Source organism: Hyperolius riggenbachi, chromosome 5 (genome assembly GCF_040937935.1).
Source record: "Hyperolius riggenbachi isolate aHypRig1 chromosome 5, aHypRig1.pri, whole genome shotgun sequence".
Classification (NCBI taxonomy): Eukaryota; Metazoa; Chordata; class Amphibia; order Anura; family Hyperoliidae; genus Hyperolius; species Hyperolius riggenbachi.
The window spans coordinates 141,774,537-141,796,940 of NC_090650.1; the positions used below are offsets into that span (position 1 = coordinate 141,774,537).

General features: G+C 45.3%; 1 protein-coding gene across 2 annotated transcripts in view; it reads left to right on the forward strand.

Moving 5' to 3' along the window:
- LARS2 (leucyl-tRNA synthetase 2, mitochondrial) overlaps positions 1-22,404 on the forward strand; it is a 320,228-nt gene that overhangs the window by 7,920 nt on the left and 289,904 nt on the right. Inside the window, exons 1-2 of one of the 2 annotated variants that reach the window (XM_068236333.1) lie at positions 13,681-13,739; positions 16,186-16,434. In XM_068236333.1, coding sequence (XP_068092434.1) covers positions 16,201-16,434 — 234 coding nt within the window. In that variant the 5' untranslated portion in view covers positions 13,681-13,739; positions 16,186-16,200. Of the gene's footprint in view, positions 1-13,680; positions 13,740-16,185; positions 16,435-22,404 lie in introns of those variants that run through there. The other variant, XM_068236332.1, reaches the window with a different exon arrangement.

Sequence of the window (22,404 nt, forward strand, 5' to 3'; positions counted from 1 at the left end):
TAAATGGAATCACAGCCCGATTTAAAGGGACTTGATCTCTCCTATGCACTGAAAGCTGTTATTTATCAAGGGAGTATATATTAACAGGAAAAGCAACACATTTTTCTTGAGTAGTAGCAGTAGGGTATTGTACCATGTTAGTCATCAGTAAAAGCAAGTTTTAAATCAGGATGATACAATTTATTGGCTAACTAAAGCCATTTATTGGCTAACTGTCTGTACCATCAGCCTGCAAGCAAACAGGATTTAAGCCCGACGAAGGCTGCAAAGCCAAAAGCTCGCTTATTCTTATTCTTTTTTAGTTAGCCAATAAATGGTATCATCCTGATTTAAAACTTCTCACATTTTTCTTGAAAAAGCTGGGGGGTATTGGATTTCCTTACATGATCTACATTTGGACTTATGCAGCTTGCAGCTTTGGGGTTGCCTTCATTGCAGGGTCGGTGGAAGGGGGGGATATTTAGCTCAAGAGGGAAGACCCACGACCAAGGTACAAGATTTTTGGGGGTTTGTATATGGACTGGTCTGTTCCTCACACTTGTGGAGGACCAAGGCACCAGGTACCCTCTTTTTACATGTAATTTGTAAAGGGAAAAAAAAAGATATACTATTGTTGACCATACGCTTGTTCCTTCTGCAAGCCTTGCTGCATTCAGTCAGGGAAGAACAGCCTTTCCTGATCCATGTGCAATTGATATAAAGGACGATAATGGTGAGGGCTTTAAATATATATATATATATATATATATATATATATATATATATATATATATATATATATATATATATATATATTTTGCTTAGACGCAATGTTTTTGTTTAGTATAACTCTTCATCTATTAAAAGTATGACATATGATATGAACACCTTAAAGGGGACTTGTAATGGCTTATAGCAGAATTCAGCGTACCCACTTTTCTATTAAAACTTTTAATCTAGCAGTGCCACACGCTAGGGACATGGCAAGCTGTAACTTAATGGTGTGATGGCGCATAGTCTTTAGTGGTTGTACCACTGCAGAGGTAATTGCCCATGTGTAGTAATACCCCAGCCAGGCTAAGTTTGACATGTCAACAAAGTCTGTGCAGCGTTTCTCTTTTCAGTTGCTTAACTTTTTCCGGACCGTCGCAGTATAAATCTACTTCGGGCGCCACGCTGCGGTTCTGACCGGACGTAAACTCTACATCCCATTCACCAATCCCATTGGCTTACATTGAGTGACAGGGTCAGGAGCCAATGAAAGCGGCTCCTGACCGGCGCACAGCGCTCTGCCGTCATAGAGACGGCAGAAAGAGCAGCCTGCGGCGGGGACAGAGCGACGTGACCGGCGGGACCGACGGATTATTGTGGCGATTCGTCGGGATACGGCGTTTTACTGTACCAGCAGACTCTGGTCCTTAAGGGGGCAGAGGCTGCTGGTACCGAAGTGGTTAAAGCTGCCTTTAATAAGTTTACAGAAAATGAATGTTAGCATAGCTTCCATTGCAGATATTTGCACTATATTTACCCAGATATTCAGGAGAATGGATTGATTTGCCTGAGCAGGAACGAGGTTAAGCTGTTCTGACTGATCACTGACTTTGAAGCTGCCTCCTTTGTTGATAGTCCATATTGGAAGAGTGTCAGAGTTCTGTCAGACTCAGTCATAGCTGCTTTTCAAGACAGAGCACAGGCCGCTACTGCCATAGCATCAAAGTTTGTCGCTTGGCTCTGCTGTGCTCCGCTATCTCTTAACAGCATGCATTAAGTTAATGCTTTAGGCTAGTCATGCGTAAATTGATGTGGAAGCAACAATATCACTTAAAATTAATTGACCTTTTTTATTACCAGACAAATTATTTTACATGAAGTGGTGTGTGTATACCACCTTTCCCCTAGTCGTTTACAGACAACAAGCAAACCAGGTTGTGCTATAGCAATGGTCATAAGGGATTTGAGCAGTGGGCCAGGTGTCAAAAGCTTCCTGGAAATTTCCCGTTTCCTGCAAAGCATCCTTGAAGCTCCCGCCGGGGCTCCCCTTAGGTCCACCGTCTGGACCAATGGGGAGCCCCGGCTGGAGCTTCAAAGATGCTTTGCCGGGGCTTCGTAATACTGTAATTACAACGTTGGAGCAATTTTGGTTACCTGGAGTCAGAGTTGAAGTTGGTGGTTTTATAAACTGAGGAGTCTGAGATTTTTATACCAAATTCACAAACCCGGTAAGTATTAGACTAAGGAGTCGAAGTCGAGGAGTCTGAGCCATTTTGGGTACCTGGAGTTGGAGGTTTCATAAACTGAGGAGTTGGAGTCGGCTGATTTTTGTACCAACTTCACAGACCTGGTGACAAGAGGGGACGGATGTCCAGCGACTGTAGGTAAATTACTCACGGGTGCCTGGCTCAACTGCAGGGGCTACAGATATGTGTGGACGGCCCGACGGGGAGTTCTCGTGGTCTCCTTATTAAAGGAGATCCCCGGGTGCAACAGCGGAAGGCAGCGGCAGATGTTCGGCGGGTGTGCGCGCATCTTTGTGGAGCGAGGGAGCAGTGCTGTGGTGTTGAACACAGCACTACCGCGCAAAACCTCACTCACCATTATCCAGGTCATGGGAGCATTGCTCAGGCTTTTGCCTGAGTAATGCTCCCTAATGATCAGCCATCGCACGAAGGAAAGCGGCAATAGGATGTGCCAGTAATCCTCGTATGATGGCAAGGTGATAAGTAGCTCACATCAGCATGCTACATATCACCTTTCAATAGCATTTGGCCCACTGTTTGCTCAAATTCAGCTAAATCCAGTCAAATTAATTGGGCGGCGTTTCATGATACAGATGGACAATGACCCAAAATATCATTAATTAGCTTGATGTCATTTGTGTGACAGTCAGAGTGTGTGCTGCAGGCACCTACTATTTGTGTGTGTGCTGTGCACAGACCAGGCCAGCTGCTGCCTGCTGGCCAGCTATTAGCCTTAGGTATAGGTTAGGTTAGGGATTAGGGGATAGGATTACTGTGTTATTGTGTAGTTAGTACTGTAGTACTGCAGTCAGTGCTAGTAGTTGTTAGAGTAGTAGTACTACTGTGTTAGCTTTCTACAGAACTGCTGTGAGCAGTGCCAGTGTGACAGTTAGTGTGCACTAGTGTCTTCTCGTCTGCTGTCTGACTGTCACTCGGCACGTGTCACGTGGCACTTGGAACTTGCTAAGTGACACGTGGCAAGTGCCAATTGCCACGTGCCACATCCGGCATGCTCCTGGCACACGTAACACCTGCTGCTGCTGCATTGCCCTGCTCCTGCTGCATGTGCAGCTCCCACCGCCAGGCCAGGGTGCCACAGGACACTGATACCACCTTTATTTAACCCAAAACACAATTGCTGCGTAATTTTTGGGAGGTGTCTTGCCTGAAAACTGTCATGTCCCAGTTGTGCAAGTTGGACTTTGGACACAATGGCCTCGATTCATAAACAGCAGTGCGATACAAAAATCTTGTCGGTAAAAATACCGCACTCTGTATTTTCCCGCTCTGTGTGCTAATTCATAAAGATTTCCCCAGCTGACCTTGGAGGTCGGTAAATTACCGCAGCCCATTGAGCATAAAAGTATCTTTATTCAAATTTTTTTTAGTTCATTTTGTAACATTTATATTATAAAAGTAGCCATACACTTCTGGGTCATGTAAACGGTTGATATCTACAGTACCTGAGATTGATCAGTCATGTGCATTCCAAGATGCACCTTTTCATACCTTGTGTCCCTCAAAATAAGACAGTGCTAGGGCTTCTTTTTAGGGTAGGGCCTATATTTCGAGCATGCTCAAAATTCCAGCTAGGGCTTATTTTCAGGGTAGGGCTTATTTTCGGGGAAAGAGGGTATTAGCTACTGCATAACTTCCACTACTTCCTTTATACTGTTCCATGCAGTTACTAAGCTATGCTATTTTCAAACTACAGAAAATTGACCTGACCTCCTCGGATAACTGTAGTAGTTGCTATCAGGGTGCTGCAGGCTTTTCCTTGTAGAATGGGGATGACCGGATATCCAATTATTTTGGCTCCAGGTGCAGCCTAAGCTACAAAACCTATAGAAGGTTTCGCTAGACAGGCGGTTGGAATCTTTGCTGTTGGATTTTCTATTCCATTTATCTTTGTCAGAATCAAAGACAGATACTCTACAAACCCTACTGTTTTATGCTAGGGAGTAGGCCTGAACGATATTAGGAAAAAATTGAATTGAGCGATTTCTGTCCGAAATTACGATTTCGATTTGATTCACGATTTCCTTCAAATCAAGCTTTGTTCCCCCCCTTTGTGCCTGTTTGTTCCACCTCTGCCCCCGTCTCTCCTTGTGCCCCCTTTGCGTCTTCATGCCTCCTCTTGGTCTCTCTCTCGCCCCCTTTTGTCTCCGTGCCCACTCTGTTTCGCTCTGTGCCCCTTCTGTGTCTCTATGTGCCCCCTCTGTCGCCCAAGCTGCATTAGTTCTGGACATATGATGTATAGTTACTGCTGTGCTCTCCAGACCTGCAACAAATATAAGCTCCACATAGGTAATAACGTTCATGCAAGCTAATGCAGTCCGACTTCTACTGCCACAAGTGCCACGTGCTCCCCAGGTGACAATCACTTCAAATGCCCTGGTCCCCTATGTCTAGATGCTCACCAGATCTGAGCCACCTCAGCTTTCACGGACACGAACCCCGCGGCTGAGGGTGGAAGCGGGACTGAGTTACCACGGACACTCAAGCGGCATCCAGTGGATGGGCACTGGTATTCGTGACTTGTGATATGCTCAATCAGACTCTGGAGGTGTAAGTGCAATTCCCTTAGCGCACAAAGGTTATTGTGTAACAGTATTATGCTATGTTGGCATTTTTATGTTTTTTTCTGAGTTATTTTACTGGATTAAAAAGGAGAAACCTTGAGAGAGGTATTTTTAACAAGAGAAGAGTCGTGGCCTTTGATTGGTTATCATCACAAAACGCATTATCCACCTGCAGCTAGAGGTGGGCCATATCTGGTGAGAAGTGTGGCATGTAGAGTGTGGGCCAATGTGGGCTGCACGGCCGATGTCTGGAACCTAGGCCTAATGTTAATTGACAGCCATTTTTTCTTTGGGGGGGGGGGGGGGTGATTTTAAGTCCCCACATCATCCATGAGTGTTCCACTTTAAAAATAATGATGCTACATGCCTCATTTACCCTAAAAAACGTTTTTAAAGCAATTTAAAGGGCACTTCTGGTTTTTCTATGTGGATATACGAATCCACCCGGATAGCCCAGATAATGCGTTCGGATTTCCGTATGAATGCGGATATCTGAAAGTTCGGATTCGGATATCCGATCCGGATATCTGGGTATCCGGATCAATTCGGATTTTGAAAAGGGGTATCCGAGCACCCCTGCCCAGGAGTTTAAGGGCTGGTTCAGACGGACGTTTGGAGGCGTTGCGTTTGCTGGCGTCGCGTTCAGCAGCGTTCGTGTGCGTTTGGATGCGGTCGCGTTTTTTTCTTCCCCTAGGGGGACATTAGCCGTCGCAGTTAACCTCCCCTGGAAGCTACATGTAGCTTCCAGGGGCTCCTTGAACGCCAGAGAAAATCGGGACCCAAACGCCGCGTTTGTGTAAACGCACTTGAAAGCTTGGTACAAACGCTCCCATTCACTTGAATGGGAGCGTTTAACACCAAGCCCTGAACGCTGGCTGTAAACGCTCTGCAAACGTCCGTGTGAACCAGCCCTAAAGCAAAAAAGTGGAAAATTCTTCCATTCAGACCACTGCAGCTTTCACGGTTTATTGCTCGCTCATACAACCTACCACCTAAATGAATTTTGGCTCCTTTTCTTGTCACTAATAAAGCTTTCTTTTGGTGCTATTTGATTGCTGCTGCGATTTTTACTTTTTATTATATTCATCAAAAAAGACATGAATTTTGTCAAAAAAATGATTTTTTTTTAACTTTCTGTGCTGACATTTTTCAAATAAAGTAAAATTTCTGTATACATGCAGCACGACAAATGCGAACAAACATGTTTTTAATAAAAAAAAACCCATTCAGCCTATATTGATTGATTTGGGTAAAAGTTATAGCGTTTACAAACTATGGTGCAAAAAGTGAATTTTCCCATTTTGAAGCATCTATGACTTTTCTGACCACCTGTCATGTTTCATGAGGGGCTAGAATTCCAGGATAGTATAAATACCCCCCAAATGACCCCATTTTGGAAAGAAGACATCCCAAAGTATTCACTGAGAGGCATGGTGAGTTCATAGAAGATTTTATTTTTTGTCACAAGTTAGCGGAAAATGACACTTTGTGAAAAAAAAGAAAAAAAAAAAGTTTCCATTTCTGCTAACTTGCGACAAAAAAAATGAAATCTACCACGGACTCACTATGCTCCTCAATACCTTGGGGTGTCTACTTTCTAAAATAGGGTAATTTGTGGGGTGTGTTTACTGTCCTGGCGTTTTGGGGGGTGCCTAATTGTAAGCACCCCTGTAAAGCCTAAAGGTGCTCATTGGACTTTGGGCCCCTTAGCGCAGTTAGGCTGCAAAAAAGTGCCACACATGTGGTATTGCCGTACTCAGGAGAAGTAGTATATTGTGTTTTGGGGTGTATTTTTACACATACCCATGCTGGGTGGGAGAAATATCTCTGTAAATGGACAATCGTTTGATTTTTTTTACACACAATTGTCCATTTACAGAGAGATTTCTCCCACTCAGCATGGGTATGTGTAAAAATACACCCCAAAACACATTATACTACTTCTCCTGAGTACGGCGATACCACATGTGTGGCACTTTTTTGCACCCTAACTGCGCTAAGGGGCCCAAAGTCCAATGAGTACCTTTAGGATTTCACAGGTCATTTTTGTTTCAAGACTACTCCTCACGGTTTAGGGCCCCTAAAATGCTAGGGCAGTATAGGAACCCCACTAATGACCCCATTTTAGAAAGAAGACACCCCAAGGTATTCCGTTAGGAGTATGGTGAGTTCATAGAAGATTTTATTTTTTTGTCACAAGTTAGCGGAAATTGATTTTAATAGTTTTTTTTTCACAAAGTGTCATTTTCCGCTAACTTGTGACAAAAATAAAATCTTCTATGAACTCACCATATTCCTAACGGAATACCTTTGGGTGTCTTCTTTCTGGAATGGGGTCATTTGTGGGGTTCCTATACTGCCCTGGCATTTTAGGGTCTCTAAACCGTGAGGAGTAGTCTCGAAACCAAATGTCGCAAAATGACCTGTGAAATCCTAAAGGTACTCATTGGACTTTGGGCCCCTTAGCGCACTTAGGGTGTAAAAAAGTGCCACACATGTGGTACCGTCGTACTCAGGAGAAGTAGTATAATGTGTTTTGTGGTGTATTTTTACACATACCCATGCTGGGTGGGAGAAATGTCTCTGTAAATGACAATTGTTTGATTTTTTTTTTTACACACAATTGTCCATTTACAGAGAGATTTCTCCCACCCAGCATGGGTATGTGTAAAAATACACCCCAAAACACATTATACTACTTCTCCTGAGTACGGTGATACCACATGTGTGACACTTTTTTGCAGCCTAGGTGCGCTAAGGGGCCCAACGTCCTATTCACAGGTCATTTTGAGGCATTTGTTTTCTAGACTACTCCTCACGGTTTAGGGCCCCTAAAATGCCAGGGCAGTATAGGAACCCCACAAGTGACCCCATTTTAGAAAGAAGACACCCCAAGGTATTCCGTTAGGTGTATGGTGAGCTCAAAGAAGATTTTATTTTTTGTCACAAGTTAGTGAAAAATGACACTTTGTGAAAAAAAAACAATAAAAATCAATTTACGCTAACTTTTGACAGTAAATAAAATCTTCTATGAACTCGTCATACACCTAACAGAATACCTTGGGGTGTCTTTTTTCTAAAATGGGGTCACTTGTGGGGTTCCTATACCGCCCTGGTATTTTACGGGCCCAAAACAGTGAGTAGTCTGGAAACCAAATGTCTCAAAATGACTGTTCAGGGGTATAAGCATCTGTAAATTTTGATGACAGGTGGTCTATGAGGGGGTGAATTCTGTGGAACCGGTCATAAGCAGGGTGGCCTTTTAGATGACAGGTTGTATTGGGCCTGATCTGATGGATAGGAGTGCTAGGGGGGTGACAGGAGGTGATTGATGGGTGTCTCAGGGGGTGGTTAGAGGGGAAAATAGATGCAATCAATGCACTGGGGAGGTGATCGGAAGGGGGTCTGAGGGGGATCTGAGGGTTTGGCCGAATGATCAGGAGCCCACACGGTCAAATTAGGGCCTGATCTGATGGGTAGGTGTGCTAGGGGGTGACAGGAGGGGATTGATGGGTGTCTCAAGGTGTGATTAGAGGGGGGAATGGATGCAAGCAATGCACTGGCGAGGTTATCAGTGCTGGGGTCTGAGGGCGTTCTGAGGGTGTGGGTGGGTGATTGAGTGCCCTAGGGGCAGATAGGGGTCCAATCTGATGGGTAGCAGTGACAGGGGGTGATTGATGGGTAATTAGTGGGTGTTTAGGGTAGAGAACAGATGTAAAAAATGCACTTGGGAGGTGATCTGACGTCGGATCTGCTGGCGATCTATTGGTGTGGGTGAGTGATCAGATTGCCTGCAAGGGGCAGGTTAGGGGCTGATTGATGGGTGGCAGTGACAGGGGGTGATTGATGGGTGGCAGTGATAGGGGGTGATTGACAGGTGATCAGTGGGTTATTACAGGGAAGAACAGATGTAAATAATGCACTGGCGAATTGATAAGGGAAGTCTGAGGGCAATTTGAGCGTGTAGGCGAGTGATTGGGTGCCCACAAGGGGCAGATTAGGGTCTGATTTGATGGGTAACAGTGACAGGTGGTGATAGGGGGTGATTGATGGGTGATTGATGGGTAATTAGTGGGTGTTTAGGGTAGAGAACAGATGTAAAAAATGCACTTGGGAGGTGATCTGACGTCGGATCTGCGGGCGATCTATTGGTGTGGGTGGGTGATCAGATTGCCCGCAAGGGGGTGATTGATGGGTGATTGACAGGTAATTAGTGGGTTATTACAGGGGGGATAGAGGCATACAGTACACAGGGGGGGGGGGGTCTGGGGAGAATCTGAGGGGTGGGGGGGTGATCAGGATGGAGCAAGGGGAAGTTTAGGGAATACAAAAAAAATAGTGTCGACAGATAGTGACAGGGAGTGATTGATGGGTGATTAGGGGGGTGATTGGGTGCAAACAGGGGTCTGGGGGGTGGGCAGGGGGGGGGGGGAGTGAGGGGTGCTGTGGGAGATCAGGGGGCAGGGGGGGCAGAGGCGTAGCTAGGATTTTCAGCGCCCGGGGACAAAGACTATTAATGCGCCCCCCCCAAAGTCAAGGTTGCAGCGCGCCGCGCCAAAAAGGGGCGTGGTCACATAATAAATGTGGGCATGGTTATGGGTGGAGCCAAATGTATATGGAGGTTAGCAGGCTCACGCTCACCCACCCTCCCTCAGTATGTACCTTCCAGCATGTTCCAAGACAAATTCAGCAATCATGAGCCCCCCCCATCAAGACAAATTCAGCAATCATGAGGCCCCCAACATAACCAACTCAGCAATCATGAGGCCCCTAACAAGAAAAATTTAGCAATCATGAGGCCCCCAACAAGACAAATTCAGCAATCATGAGGCCCCCAACAAAACAAATTCAGTAACCATGAGGCCCCCAAAAAGACAAATTCAGCAGTCATGAGTCACATAAATAGACAGCATTTCACATAAATAGGTAGAATGCCCCCTTAATATGGTAGACACCTCTCACCTGGCAGCAGTTCTCCAAAATACACTCAATCTGACGTAGTTCCCCAAAAATAGGTAGCTCCAGGTCTATAGTTGTCCCCAGAATAGGTGGCCAGCAGTATAGATGTCCCCAGAATAGGTGGCCAGCGGTATAGATGTCCCCAGAACAGGTAGCCAGGGGTAGAGATGTCCACAGAACAGGTAGCCAGGGGTATATGTGCCCAGTATATGTAGGCAGGGGTATGTGTGCCCAGTATATGTAGCCAGAGGTATATGTGCCCAGTATATGTAGCCAGTGGTATATATGCCCAGTATATGTAGCCAGGAGAATAATATGTGCCCAGTATATATAGTCAGGCGGATATGTGCCCAGTATACGTAGCCAGGGGTATATATGCCCAGTATATGTAGCCAGGGGTATATATGCCCAGTATATGTAGCCAGGGGGTATATATGCCCAGTCCACGTAGCCAGGGGGTATATATGCCCAGTATATGTAGCCAGGGGTATATATGCCCAATATATGTAGGCAGGGGGTATATATGCCCAGTGTATATATAGGCAGGGGTATATATGCCCAGTATATGTAGCCAGGGGTATATATGCCAAGTATATGTAGCCAGGGGGTATATATGCCCAGTATATGTAGCCAGGGGTATATATGCCCAGTATATGTAGCCAGGGGTATATATGCCCAGTATATGTAGCCAGGGGGTATATATGCCCAGTCCACGTAGCCAGGGGGTATATATGCCCAGTATATGTACCCAGGGGTATATATGCCCAGTATATGTAGCCAGGGGTATATATGCCCAGTATATGTAGGCAGGGGTATATGTGCCCAGAGTAGGTAGCCAGGGGTATATGTGCCCAGAGTAGGTAGCCAGGGGTATATGTGCCCAGAGTAGGTAGCCAGGGGTATATGTGCCCAGAGTAGGTAGCCAGGGGTATAGGTGCCCAGAGTAGGTAGCCAGGGGTATAGGTGCCCAGAGTAGGTAGCCAGGGGTATGGGTGCCCAGAGTAGGTAGCCAGGGGTATAGGTGCCCAGGGTAGGTAGCCAGGGGTATATGCCCAGTATATGTAGTTAGGGGTATATGTGCCCAGAGTAGGTAGCCAGGGGTATATGTGCCCAGAGTAGGTAGCCAGGGGTATATGCCCAGTATATGTAGTTAGGGGTATATGTGCCCAGAGTAGGTAGCCAGGGGTATATGTGCCCAGAGTAGGTAGCCAGGGGTATATGCCCAGTATATGTAGTTAGGGGTATATGTGCCCAGAGTAGGTAGCCAGGGGTATATGTGCCCAGAGTAGGTAGCCAGGGGTATATGCCCAGTATATGTAGTTACGGGTATATGTGCCCAATATATGTAGCCAGGGGTATATGTGCCCAGAGTAGGTAGCCAGGGGTATATGTGCCCAGAGTAGGTAGCCAGGGGTATATGTGCCCAGAGTAGGTAGCCAGGGGTATATGTGCCCAGAGTAGGTAGCCAGGGGTATATGTGCCCAGAGTAGGTAGCCAGTAGCCAGGGGTAAGGTATATGTGCCCAGAGTAGGTAGCCAGGGGTATAGGTGCCCAGAGTAGGTAGCCAGAGGTATAGGTGCCCAGAGTAGGTAGCCAGGTCAGCCAGGTGTCCCCCTCCCCAGCAGGAGGGGAGCAGCGCAGAGAAGAGCTGCTCTCTCTCCCTCGCTGTCCCCTCCAATGTCTGTCCGGTGGCTGGCAGCGGCGGGCGGAACTTACCTCCGTCTCGTCGCAGCGCCGGATGGATCTGCCGCTACTCGGTCTGGTCCAGACCAGAGCAGCAGCTGCGCACCCGAACTTCCGGCCGGCACTGGAGCGAAACGGAGGTGAGTTCCGCCCGCCGCTGCCAGCCACCGGACAGACATTGGAGGGGACAGCGAGGGAGAGAGAGAGCACCTAAGGTGAGGGAAGGAGGGGGGAGATGGCCCCCCTTCCCCACCGTCCGCACAGCTCTCTCTCTCTTCTCTGCGCTGCTCCCCTCACCCCCCGCAAGAAAAAAAAAAAAAAAACGAAGCTCAGCTGGGCGCCCTTGGGGACCCGGCGCCCCGGGGCACTTGTCCTACCCCGACCCCCCCTAGCTCCGCGCCTGAGGGGGGGGGATCAGTGTGCTTGGGTGCAGACTAGGGTGGCTGCAGCCTGCCCTGGTGGTCCCTCGGACACTGGGATCACCAGGGCAGGAGGCAGCCTGTATAATAGGCTTTGTATACATTACAAAGCCTATTATACGCATTGATCGGCGGAATTCTGTATTCCTCCGCCCGCCGGCGCTGCTAAGTGGCCAGGGAGCTGGAGGCTAAATCCCCGACCATCGATCCCCGGCGGAGGATCGCGTCACGGATGACGCGATCGCTCAGCCCATGCCCGTACAAGGACCGCCGCCTCTGTGCATGCGGCGGTCCTTGCGGGATCCACTTTCCAGCCGCCCCTGTGCAGTGGGCGGTAAGTGGTTAATGGCCAAGTCAGTTACCTGACCCAATTGAGCATGCATTTCACTTGTTCAAAACTTAACTTCGGATAGAAAGGCCCACAAACAGCAAGTTAAAGATGCTGCAGTAAAGACCTGGCAGAGCATTAAAAAGGAGGAAACCTAGCATTTAGTGATGCCAATGAGGTCAAGACTTCAGGCTGTCATTGCCAGTAATGGGGTTTCAACCAAGTATTAGAAATGAACATTTTATTTTCAGTTATTTAAAGTGGATCCGAGATAAACTTTTACTCATTGCATAATTGTGTTCCTTTCATATAGTTTATAAGGCATTCCTCAAGCCAAATACTTTTTTTGTTTTGTTTTAATACTCTGATTCCCTATAAACTAAACAAGCCTCGCCCACAGCTTCTCCAGAGAGCCTTGGCATTCTCAGCCTTAGTTGCAAGGGCTTATGGGAGCTCAGTCTGGGCAGGAGGAGGAGGTTACTAGCCAGAGATTTCAGAGGCTGAGGGGAGGAGGGAGTAGGAGAGAGGAGTTGGAGATACAGATCAGTTTGCCTGTGTGTAATGTGACAAACAGAACATGGCTGCCCTCGTATCACAGGAATAAATAATCATAAACTGTTGAAGCTTTTTGCAGCTACATTTGCTGTGTAAACTATCTAAACTTTAGATAAGATATATAGACAAGTTGCTTGTTATAGTAAGTTTTTCATCTCGGATCCGCTTTAATTGGTCCAACTACTTTTGAGCCCTTGAAATGAAGGGATTGTGTTTAAAAAATGTGTGCCTCACATTTTTATGTGATTGTGTTGTTCACCCCACTGAATTAAAGCTGAAAATCTGCATTTCAACTGCGTCTGAGTTGTTTCATTTACAATTCATTGTGGTAATGTACAGAACCAAGATTAGAAAAAAGTTGTCTCTGTCCAAATATTTCTGGACCTAACTGTGACATTGGAAGCCAAAACAGCCAATAACATATAACTGGCCAATAACTTATGAGTCACTGGAGAAAAGTAGCTGTTCAATACCCGAGTTCTGTAGTACTTCTACACACAGCGGATAAGGCATAGGCTTCAATTCATTAAGACACATTCTGTAAAAATGTTGTATTCGGTAATTTACCTCATGTGGTATTTTAGACTTTTTTGTCAAATTCACTAAGAATTTCACATATGCGGTAGTAGTTCAGTAATTTACAGAAAAACTGAATGACAATTTACTAAGATTTTAACCTCATGCAGTATTTCATTAGGTATTTTTATTATACTGACTAGTAAAGTGCAAGTCCAAACTACATTAAATTAACATTACATTTGTATCATCTCAAAACCTTTACTATATAATAATGTTGTGAAATTAGGTACATTTATTATTAACTATTTTATTTTCAAGAAAAAGTTTAATTAGTTTTCATATTTTCTCTGCTTTGTTTCCTCCTTTCTATAACCTTACCAAATGGCTGTTTGTTACTTACCAACAGCTACCGGCTGGATATAAATACCGAACATCTCACTTGGTTTTACTCCATCTTTTTGAATTGACACTTATTGAGGTATTTACCTTAAAAGTCGGTAATTTAACTCCCTACTTTGTCATTTCAGTTTGCCATGCGTTAACAGCCTTAGGGAATTGACTTTTCACAGATCGTTTGGTAAAATCTTGGGTTACAGTTACATAGTTAGTTGAAATAAGACATCCTCCATCAAGTCCAACCAGAATAATAATAATTAAAAAACAACAAATAGTTAAAGAAGGTTATTTTAAACAATTTGTGTAAATCAAGCAAACAGGCTAATCTGCTGGTACTTGTTATTTAACCACTTAAGGACCATGGGCTTAAACCCCCCTAAAGACCAGGCCATTTTTCACAAATTGGGCCACTGCAGCTTTAAGGCCTTGCTGCAAGGTCGCACAACTCAGCACACAGGTGATTCCCCCTCCTTTTTCTGACGATCCTATGATCGCTCCCAAGATGTTTATTTTTGTTTATTTTTCTAATAAAATTTAGTATTTTTTTATTTATTTTGTCTTCCCCCTTCCTCCCTCCCCCCGCCAGCCAATCACTGTGATCAGCTGTCATAGGCTTCAGCCTATGGCAGCAGATCACCCCTGAGCCTGCCAAGGGGACAGCCCCGTCATTTAAGCAGAGATGCACGCGCATCGGCGAGCGCGATCTCCTGCAAATCACCGCCCCAAGACTTTATGCCAAGCGGTGTTAGGCGGTCCTGGGGCTGCTGCTGTGGCCACGCCCATCGGCGTGACGCGGTCGGCAACAAGTTAAAATACAGTGAACACCTTTACAGAGCTACAGAGTACCCAGCAAGCTCATGGTGAACCAGAACTCCGTTAAACACATTTACAATGAGAATCCCCTCAATAATGTAGTTGAACAGAACAATACCTGTTATAACAAGACAGTACTATGATCATTTAGACATCACCCTGCCTGCTATGACATTCCTATACATGTTACGGCATGCATCACGCTAATAACTTGATTGTAACATCGAAGTACTAATAAGACTGAGTCTTAAACTCTATAATACCTTCACTACACAAAATGACTGCTATGTTATCCGGTCTGTAATTCAGTGCTTTTTGACTGACTCCAGTGCATCCTTACAGTCCTCATTATCCAGGGTCCAACCATTTATCTTCTGTGCTTTGAGTATGTTCTGTCTCCCTATTATCCACCATTTCTTTGTATAGGTCACCTATCTAATGTTTCATGGGGCCATTTTCAATTAGGGAGAGAAGTGGGTGGGCAAACATTGGTATAGGCCCAGCACCAAATTGTCTGATCAAAGTGTGCTCCCATGTGATTGGAGAAAATAGATGAGGCACTGTGGATGCTTTGGTACCTTTAATTGCAGATTCATATAGACAGAGTGGTTAGCAGTGGGGGTTAATAAGCCTGACCGTTGTTTCGCGTTTACAAACGCTTCCTCAGAGTCTACAAGGGGCCTGTTAACCGCACTGCTAACTACTCTGTCTATGTAAATCTGGAATTAAAGGTACAAGAGCATTCACAGTGCCTCATCTCTTTTCTCCAATCACATGGTAACTTGTTGTTCAACTGAGAGCACGTATATGTGTCAACGAATCCATAGTAGCCTACATGTATTCCAGCTGCATCTAGTGCCAGGCTTTACACTCTCCAAACCATTGATTGGAAAGCGTGTTCCAGCTGCATGCATCTAAAATAGTGGGGGGAAAGGTTAGATGTGCTGCTCAGTGAGCTTGGCAGATGAGGTTGGTTTTCCCTGGTCCACGTTTTGACCTAAAAAGGACACCCCCACACTTCTGCCAGAAGTGTGCAACAAGTATTGAAGTAAACTTAGGTAGCAAGGTGTTATCTCACAACGGGGTATGGAAATCATGGCTCTGCAATGAGTAGGAACTAAATGCCCATTTCCAGACAAGATGAGCCTGCACCAATATAGTATTGGATCATTTTTTGTTGGTGTTTTTTTTTTTTTTTTTTGGGGGGGGGGGGGGGGGGGGGTGTATTTTGGCTAAGAAGGTCCAGTGCTACACTATATATGTGTGGATCCAAGCTGTATCCCAAGGCCTCCAGATTGTACAAATTACCTGTAGAAAACATTGATGTGAAATAATTTTGATATGGAAGTACCTATAATAACAAAGAAATACTACTGTGAGTATGACACTGCTGCACAGTGCTTGCAGGATCCTTTGATAAACATGACACTTTTTTGTGGGAGCAAGTAATGAGAGGGGGGCTTTAGTGGTCTCTTCTGTGTCATCTTCCTATATGCCCTCTTTATTACCTGTCTTTCTAAATGTCAACCTTCAGCTTCCTCTTCACTGGTCACCTGTCTTACCTACCACCACTAACTGCTCTTCCCACCCTGCTTCCCCATCCTACCAATCTCTCACACCACCTCCCTCAAAGAAGTGTAAAGCTGAGGCCTGCTTGGATAACATTTTGCTGTATATAGCACAGGCTGACTTTTTTCCTCTGTCTGCTTTCCTAGGAGTTCCAATGAATAATGGCTTCTGCAGTAGTAGGTCTTGGATTCTGCAGCTCATGTGTAAAAGGAAGACTGAATGGACTAGCATGGTGTAAAAACTGGCGATGGGTTACATACCACGGACTTGCACGGACCATTTACAGTGAGACGGGACAATGGGAAAAAGCATACAGAATGGAAACTAGAAGAAAAGTAGAACGATTTTGGCGTCACAGAATAAAGGATCAGTTCACTAAAATAAATGAAGAAGATGTAAGCATTTGTGCCAAAAATTAATGCCCAGCATTTTTTTTAAAGTGTATCTGAAAAGACATGTGACATGGGGGCTGATTCACAAAGGTTTTCTGTTGGATTACCTCACCTTACTTATTAACTCCCAATGTATCTCTCCTTAACTGACTTAACCCATGGTTTATATCTCCTTATTTGACTTAACTCATGATTTATCTGTTTGGCTCATGAATGATTTCTCCTTATTTGTTTATGTCATGCATTAGCTCTCCTTAAGATGGGTACACACCTTTGACTAATGTCTCCCGTCAGGGATCAGGACCCGATCCTCTTGGGCAACATTGCTGCCTGGGCTGTACAGACCCAAAGTCAGTTGTATAGCTATGTGGAGGGTAGAGGCACAACAGAGCGGCATGTGCGTGACGGCAGGTGTGTGCAGTGGTGTGCACAATATAATCAGGTGTTGCTCGGCCAAGTTGATCTGCCTGGTGGATCGCTTGTGAGATGGCGGCCGGGGGCTACTGTACACATGCCTGATTATTGGCTGAGGATGCCTCGGCTGACTTTGATCAAGCTTGTGTATGTAGCTTTACAGTTAAAGTGGATCTCGTTCCAAAAATGAAAAACCCGTCAGTGCAGCTGTAAAGAAAAGTTATATTTACCTGCAGAATCTCGTCCCACGAAGCCGTCCCGAAGCCCCTGAATCACTCCACTTCTGGCGCCTGGCCCCGTCTCCCCTCTCTCTTCGGACAAAAAAACAGCAAGCTATTTACGGCGTTTTTTTCTCCGAGGGGAGACGGGGCCAGGCGCCGGAAGAAGAGTGATGCAGGGGCTTCGGGACGGCTTAGTAGGACGAGATTCCGCAGGTAAATATAAGTTTACAGCTGCAATGACGGGTTTTTAATTTTTGGATGGAGATCCACTTTAAGGTGAAAAATAAGTAAGCTTTGAGTATCAACCCCATGATGAGATAAACATGTGTAGGTACAGTCCCAAACCTACTTAAATCTAGGCTGTTCCCTTTTTTTATTCTTTCTCACGGTAAGGCTTAAAGAGACTCTGAAGTCTCGTAAAAATCATGTTTTTATTTAAAAAATGTGTTTAACATTAATGCCCTACCTAAACCGCCGCATCCCCGCCACTGTAATCTAACTAAATCTCCCTAACTCCCCAGGGGGCAATCCGGGCAGCGCTTCTGTGAGAGACAGAGCTCTGCCTCTCAGTGCGTCTATCAGCCCGGATCGCCGCCTCTCCCCGCCCCTCTCAGTCTTCCTTCACTGAGAGGGGTGGGGTAGAGGCGGGGATACGCGTCTGATAGACGCGTAAGGAGGCAGAGCTGCGGCTTAAAGCTTTGCCTCCAACAGCAGCAAAATCCACAACCAAGAAAGTAGTGGATTTTGCGGGGGAGAGGGAGGGTGGGGGTTAGGGGGACTTAGTTAGATTTCAGCGGCAGTTTAGGTAGGGCTATGATGATAAACACAATTTTTAAATAAAAACATGATTTTTACGAGACTTCAGTGTCTCTTTAAAGTGGTATTAATTTATTATGTAAAACTAGGTATTTATTTATTAAAAATGTTTTTGGATGTAGTTTTACTATTTGGCCACAAGATGGCCACAGTAATTTTTTGTTCATGCAACTTGTAAGCGTGCGGAAGTACACTTACAGGAAGCAGAATGAGGCTGGGAAAATCACAATGATCGCGCTGCTTCTCATAGAAGCAGCCGATCATTGCTGGGGGGCAGAGATCAACGAATGGGAATGGTTTTTCCCGTTCATTGATCTCCGGGCGAGCGGGCGGCGGCATGCACAGGAGTGCGAGCGGGAGCGCGGACAGCGGCGGCACCACCAGGGGCGGTACGCATTTCTACTCCCCTGGTGGTAAAGTGGTTAAACAAAAGTGGCTTACTGTCCTGCTGATCCTCTGCCTCTAATACTTTTAGCCATACATCCTGAACAAGCATGTTGATGAGACGTTTCTAACTAAAGATTGACTGGATTTGCCATGTGCTTGTTTCAGGTGGGTGATTCTTTGAATCCCTACTGATACATGAAAGATTGTCAGGGCTGCCAGGCAACTGGTATTGTTTAAAAGAAAATAAATAAAGCAGCTTTTATATACCTCTCACTTCAGGTGTACTGTGTGAACAAAGTAGAGAAAGTTATTTTTGTCCCTCCTGGATACATCAGAAGATTTTCTGTATTGTGTACACAGCCTAGTATAGCTGATCACAATCTGATCATTTTGCTATGGCAATGGCAATCTTATCAGTTAGCTCCTGAGTGAAGTAAAGGTTTGAGTATTTACTCTTCCAAACTATTTATAACATTTTTGCTATTAATTTTTATTAGTAATCCCTTGATTATTTTTAAAAGCCCCCCCCCCCTGCTGGGTGGGCTGCAACTTGCTATGGCTTGTGCTTACCACGCCAAGTATTACAACTACCTTTTGGTTATATAGATGCTGTAATGCTTCATACCATAGATGAAATGTGAGTTTCATTCGACTTTAACCGCTTTAAAGAGACTCTGTAACTTAAAAAAAAACCTATGGGGGATACTTACCTTCGGGAGGGGGAAGCCTCAGGGTCCCAATGAGGCTTCCCCGACCTCTGTAGACAGCAGGAATCCAGCTCTGGCTCCCCCTGAATCCTCCCCTGACAAGCTTGACAAGCAAGGATTTATGTACCTTGCGGGATCCAGCCCAGGCGCAGTAGTGGCTCTTCCTTCAGGTAAGGCAGAAATGGCTGAACCCGACCGTATCTGCATCTACTGCGCATGCACAAAGACTCACGCCTGCGCAGTAGAGCGGATCCAATCGGATTCTAGTTCCGCCTTATCCCAAACAGAAAGCCGCTAGTGCGCCTGCTCAGGATTGCGGTAGTAAATATTTACCTCGTCGCACTTCGGGGGACCCGTGTAATTGAACAGAGGGAGGGAGAAGGACGGGGAAGCCTCATTAGGATGCAGAGGCTTCCCCCTCCCGAGGTAAGTATCCACCAGAGGGTTTTGTTTCCCTCACAGATTCTCTTTAAGAATTATTTCTGTGTATTATATTGATCACAACAGTAGTACTTAACCTCTTCTGGACGCAGGTAGTTGAAATCTAGTTTTTACTTTTATTCCTGCTAGAGCATAGATTTCAACTACTCTCGCTGAGTGCTCCCATCGATTGAGCCATTCACATCACTCCCACTTATTCAGCTGTCTGACAAACAGCTGAGCTCCTTATGCCGTTCAGGAGCAGATTTTATTGCCTCCTGGCCCTGTGTACACTGTGAGCCAATCACAGTGAAACACAGCTAAGTTTTTAAGAAAAAAAAGTCTGAAACCCTTAAGGGGCCAGAGACCTCTGGACGGGAAGGTCGCAAAAAACTATAAAACTTGGTACTTGTCTATTAAACCGATTTTGGCAAATTCTATCCAATCCCCTGGTGAGATCAAAGTGCTTTAGTTTATGTTTGTTTCAGGTCCCAAGTCGTTCCAATGCATCATTCTAGAGTTATGCACTATTGAAGCAGAGGTGTCCACTGTACCTGGCTGGTGTGTCTGCCGCCGGATGTTCCAGAAGTGCCAGCTCATAGCCGGTATATGAAGATGACCTAGTAGACTGGGTAGCCTCAACCCAGACTGGGAGCTGTGAGAAAATTGTCAGTGTAGCAGCTACTAGTTGCCTTGGGACTGAACCGAGGAGGAGGGAGTGGTTAGAACAGAGCCGGAGGTTTGCCTGCTGGTTGGAATAAAGCATAGAAAACAGCAGGAGCATCTCAATTCTGATTGGGTCCCATTGGATGTTGTTTTTGTGCCTAAGCCTCTAGACATGGGGAACTCCATCTTGGAATGGATGCGACTCGGTAACAGAGGGCATCAACTGACACTTCTTGGATGTCAAGGAGTTGATACAGCAACTAGGTACAGTGGACACCACTCTTTCAACAGCGCAGAACTTGGGAACGGCTAGGAACCTGGAGCAAACAAATGCCCAAGGCTTTCAACTACCTCACTAGGGAAGTGAATAAAATTTTATGAGGCTGCCAAAGTCATTAATGGTATAATACATAACTACCTAAAATTTAAAATATGCATTATATGCATATATATAATGCAGTAAAATGAATTATAAATTACTTTATTCACGTGTTGCTGTCACTTGAGAAAGGTAGTAAAAGATTTGACAGTGTAATGCCTGGCAGATATCCTGCTTTCTTTTCAGCTGCTATGCCCCAATCTACCACCACCTTCTTTAGCCTATGTGGCGCGTCCCTGCTTGAACAGGAGGTTAAGAGCAACACCTACCTGACTTCGGTTACACCCAGGCCTTTAAGGTGCAAGGTATAGCAGCTGAGGGCAAGAAAGCCAGAGTTCCACCAGACAACAAGCATATGTAGCTGGGTGATGGAAGAGACTACACAGGTTGTCACTGGAGTAATGAACAAAGGAGTGAGATTCCCAGAGTAACCGCTGTTCTGGACTTCCGATACCGCCACAAATAACAAGACACAATGGCTGCTTAGTGCGGCACCGCACTAAGCCTCAGGCTGAATACAAACAACAGACAGACAGAATGCTTTGCCAATCTGGCAAACATTCACACTGACATAGACAAAGACAAACAGGAGCGTTACTAATGGCAACCGCTGCTTCAGTTACGTCCTCAGGAACAAGGTAAGCAGGATAACTACCAGTCACCAGCGTGGTGAAGGCAGTCTCCAACTAGCAGGATAGTGGACTTCACTGACCCCCGCGGGTGCAGCAAACATCCAGCAGGCAGGGAAATACAAAGCAAGGCAATACACAATACTTTCACAGCATGGACCCAGCAACAACTCAGGGAGCTGAATACTGTCAGGCGGGGTCTGGAATGAGAGGTAAACCTTTATGTGGACATCAGCCGGTGGATGCAGATATGCAAATTCCCACACAGCTGAATGGTAATTGTGCAATCCTGAGCTAGTCTAATTACAAGCTGCTAGCTGACTGTGAATGGAAAGAACTCTCATAACAAATACATGCAATATCATGCAACAACATGCATGTAGGAAATCCAGGGCTATCTGGCTGCAATTCAACTGCAGCAAGCAATAGGTGGAATCATGACAGCATCCTGAGCTGCTCTGAACTGCTGAGAGAGAATTATTGCGAATGCAATCCAAACTGAGCAACTGAATGCAAGCAGATACGTCAGAACTGCCAGGTTGCAGTTCCACTGCAGCCGACAGAACATGCTACAGGAGAGATCCTGGCAGACTGTTCTGGACTAGTCCATCTATTCATTGGGAATTCTCTGTATTTCCTACAATCCTTACAAAAGCTCAACCTGGAAAGGACCTATAAAATATGTCAACCAGCCTCCCTACTCATTTGCACACTATTTTGGCAGCTAAACTGAACAACTGCAGTTCAGTAAGTACTCTTAAAAATAAAGAAATCCCTGAGAATCCACCATGTAGAGATAGGGTAGGCCATAACCTCTCAGATTTCACAGCTGCATAGGAAAAAAATAATTTGTAGTGCTTTCCATCATGTGATTAATGTACATTTTATATCTATGCATTTTACATTTTACAATTTATTTTTTTTTACAATCTTTCTAGAACCTTACTTAAAGAGAAACTCCAACCTAGAATTGAACTTTATCCCAATCAGTAGCTGATACCCTCTTTTACATGAGAAATATAATGATTTTCACAAACAGACCATCAGGGGGCGCTGTATGACTGATTTTGTGCTGAAACCCCTCCCACAAGAAGCTCTGGGACCGCGGTACTCTGGGCAAACTGCCACAATGTAACAATGCTTACAGACAGGAAATAGCTGTTTACAGCTGTCTCTAACAGCCAAAACAGCTAGGAGCAGCTACATAACCTGCCCACAGTAAAAATGTCACCATGTAATAAATGTCAGAATGTAAATCGGGGAGAGGAAAGATTTTACAATGCGCAAACACTGACTAAATCATTTATACATAATTATGGTAAAAAATGAAGCAC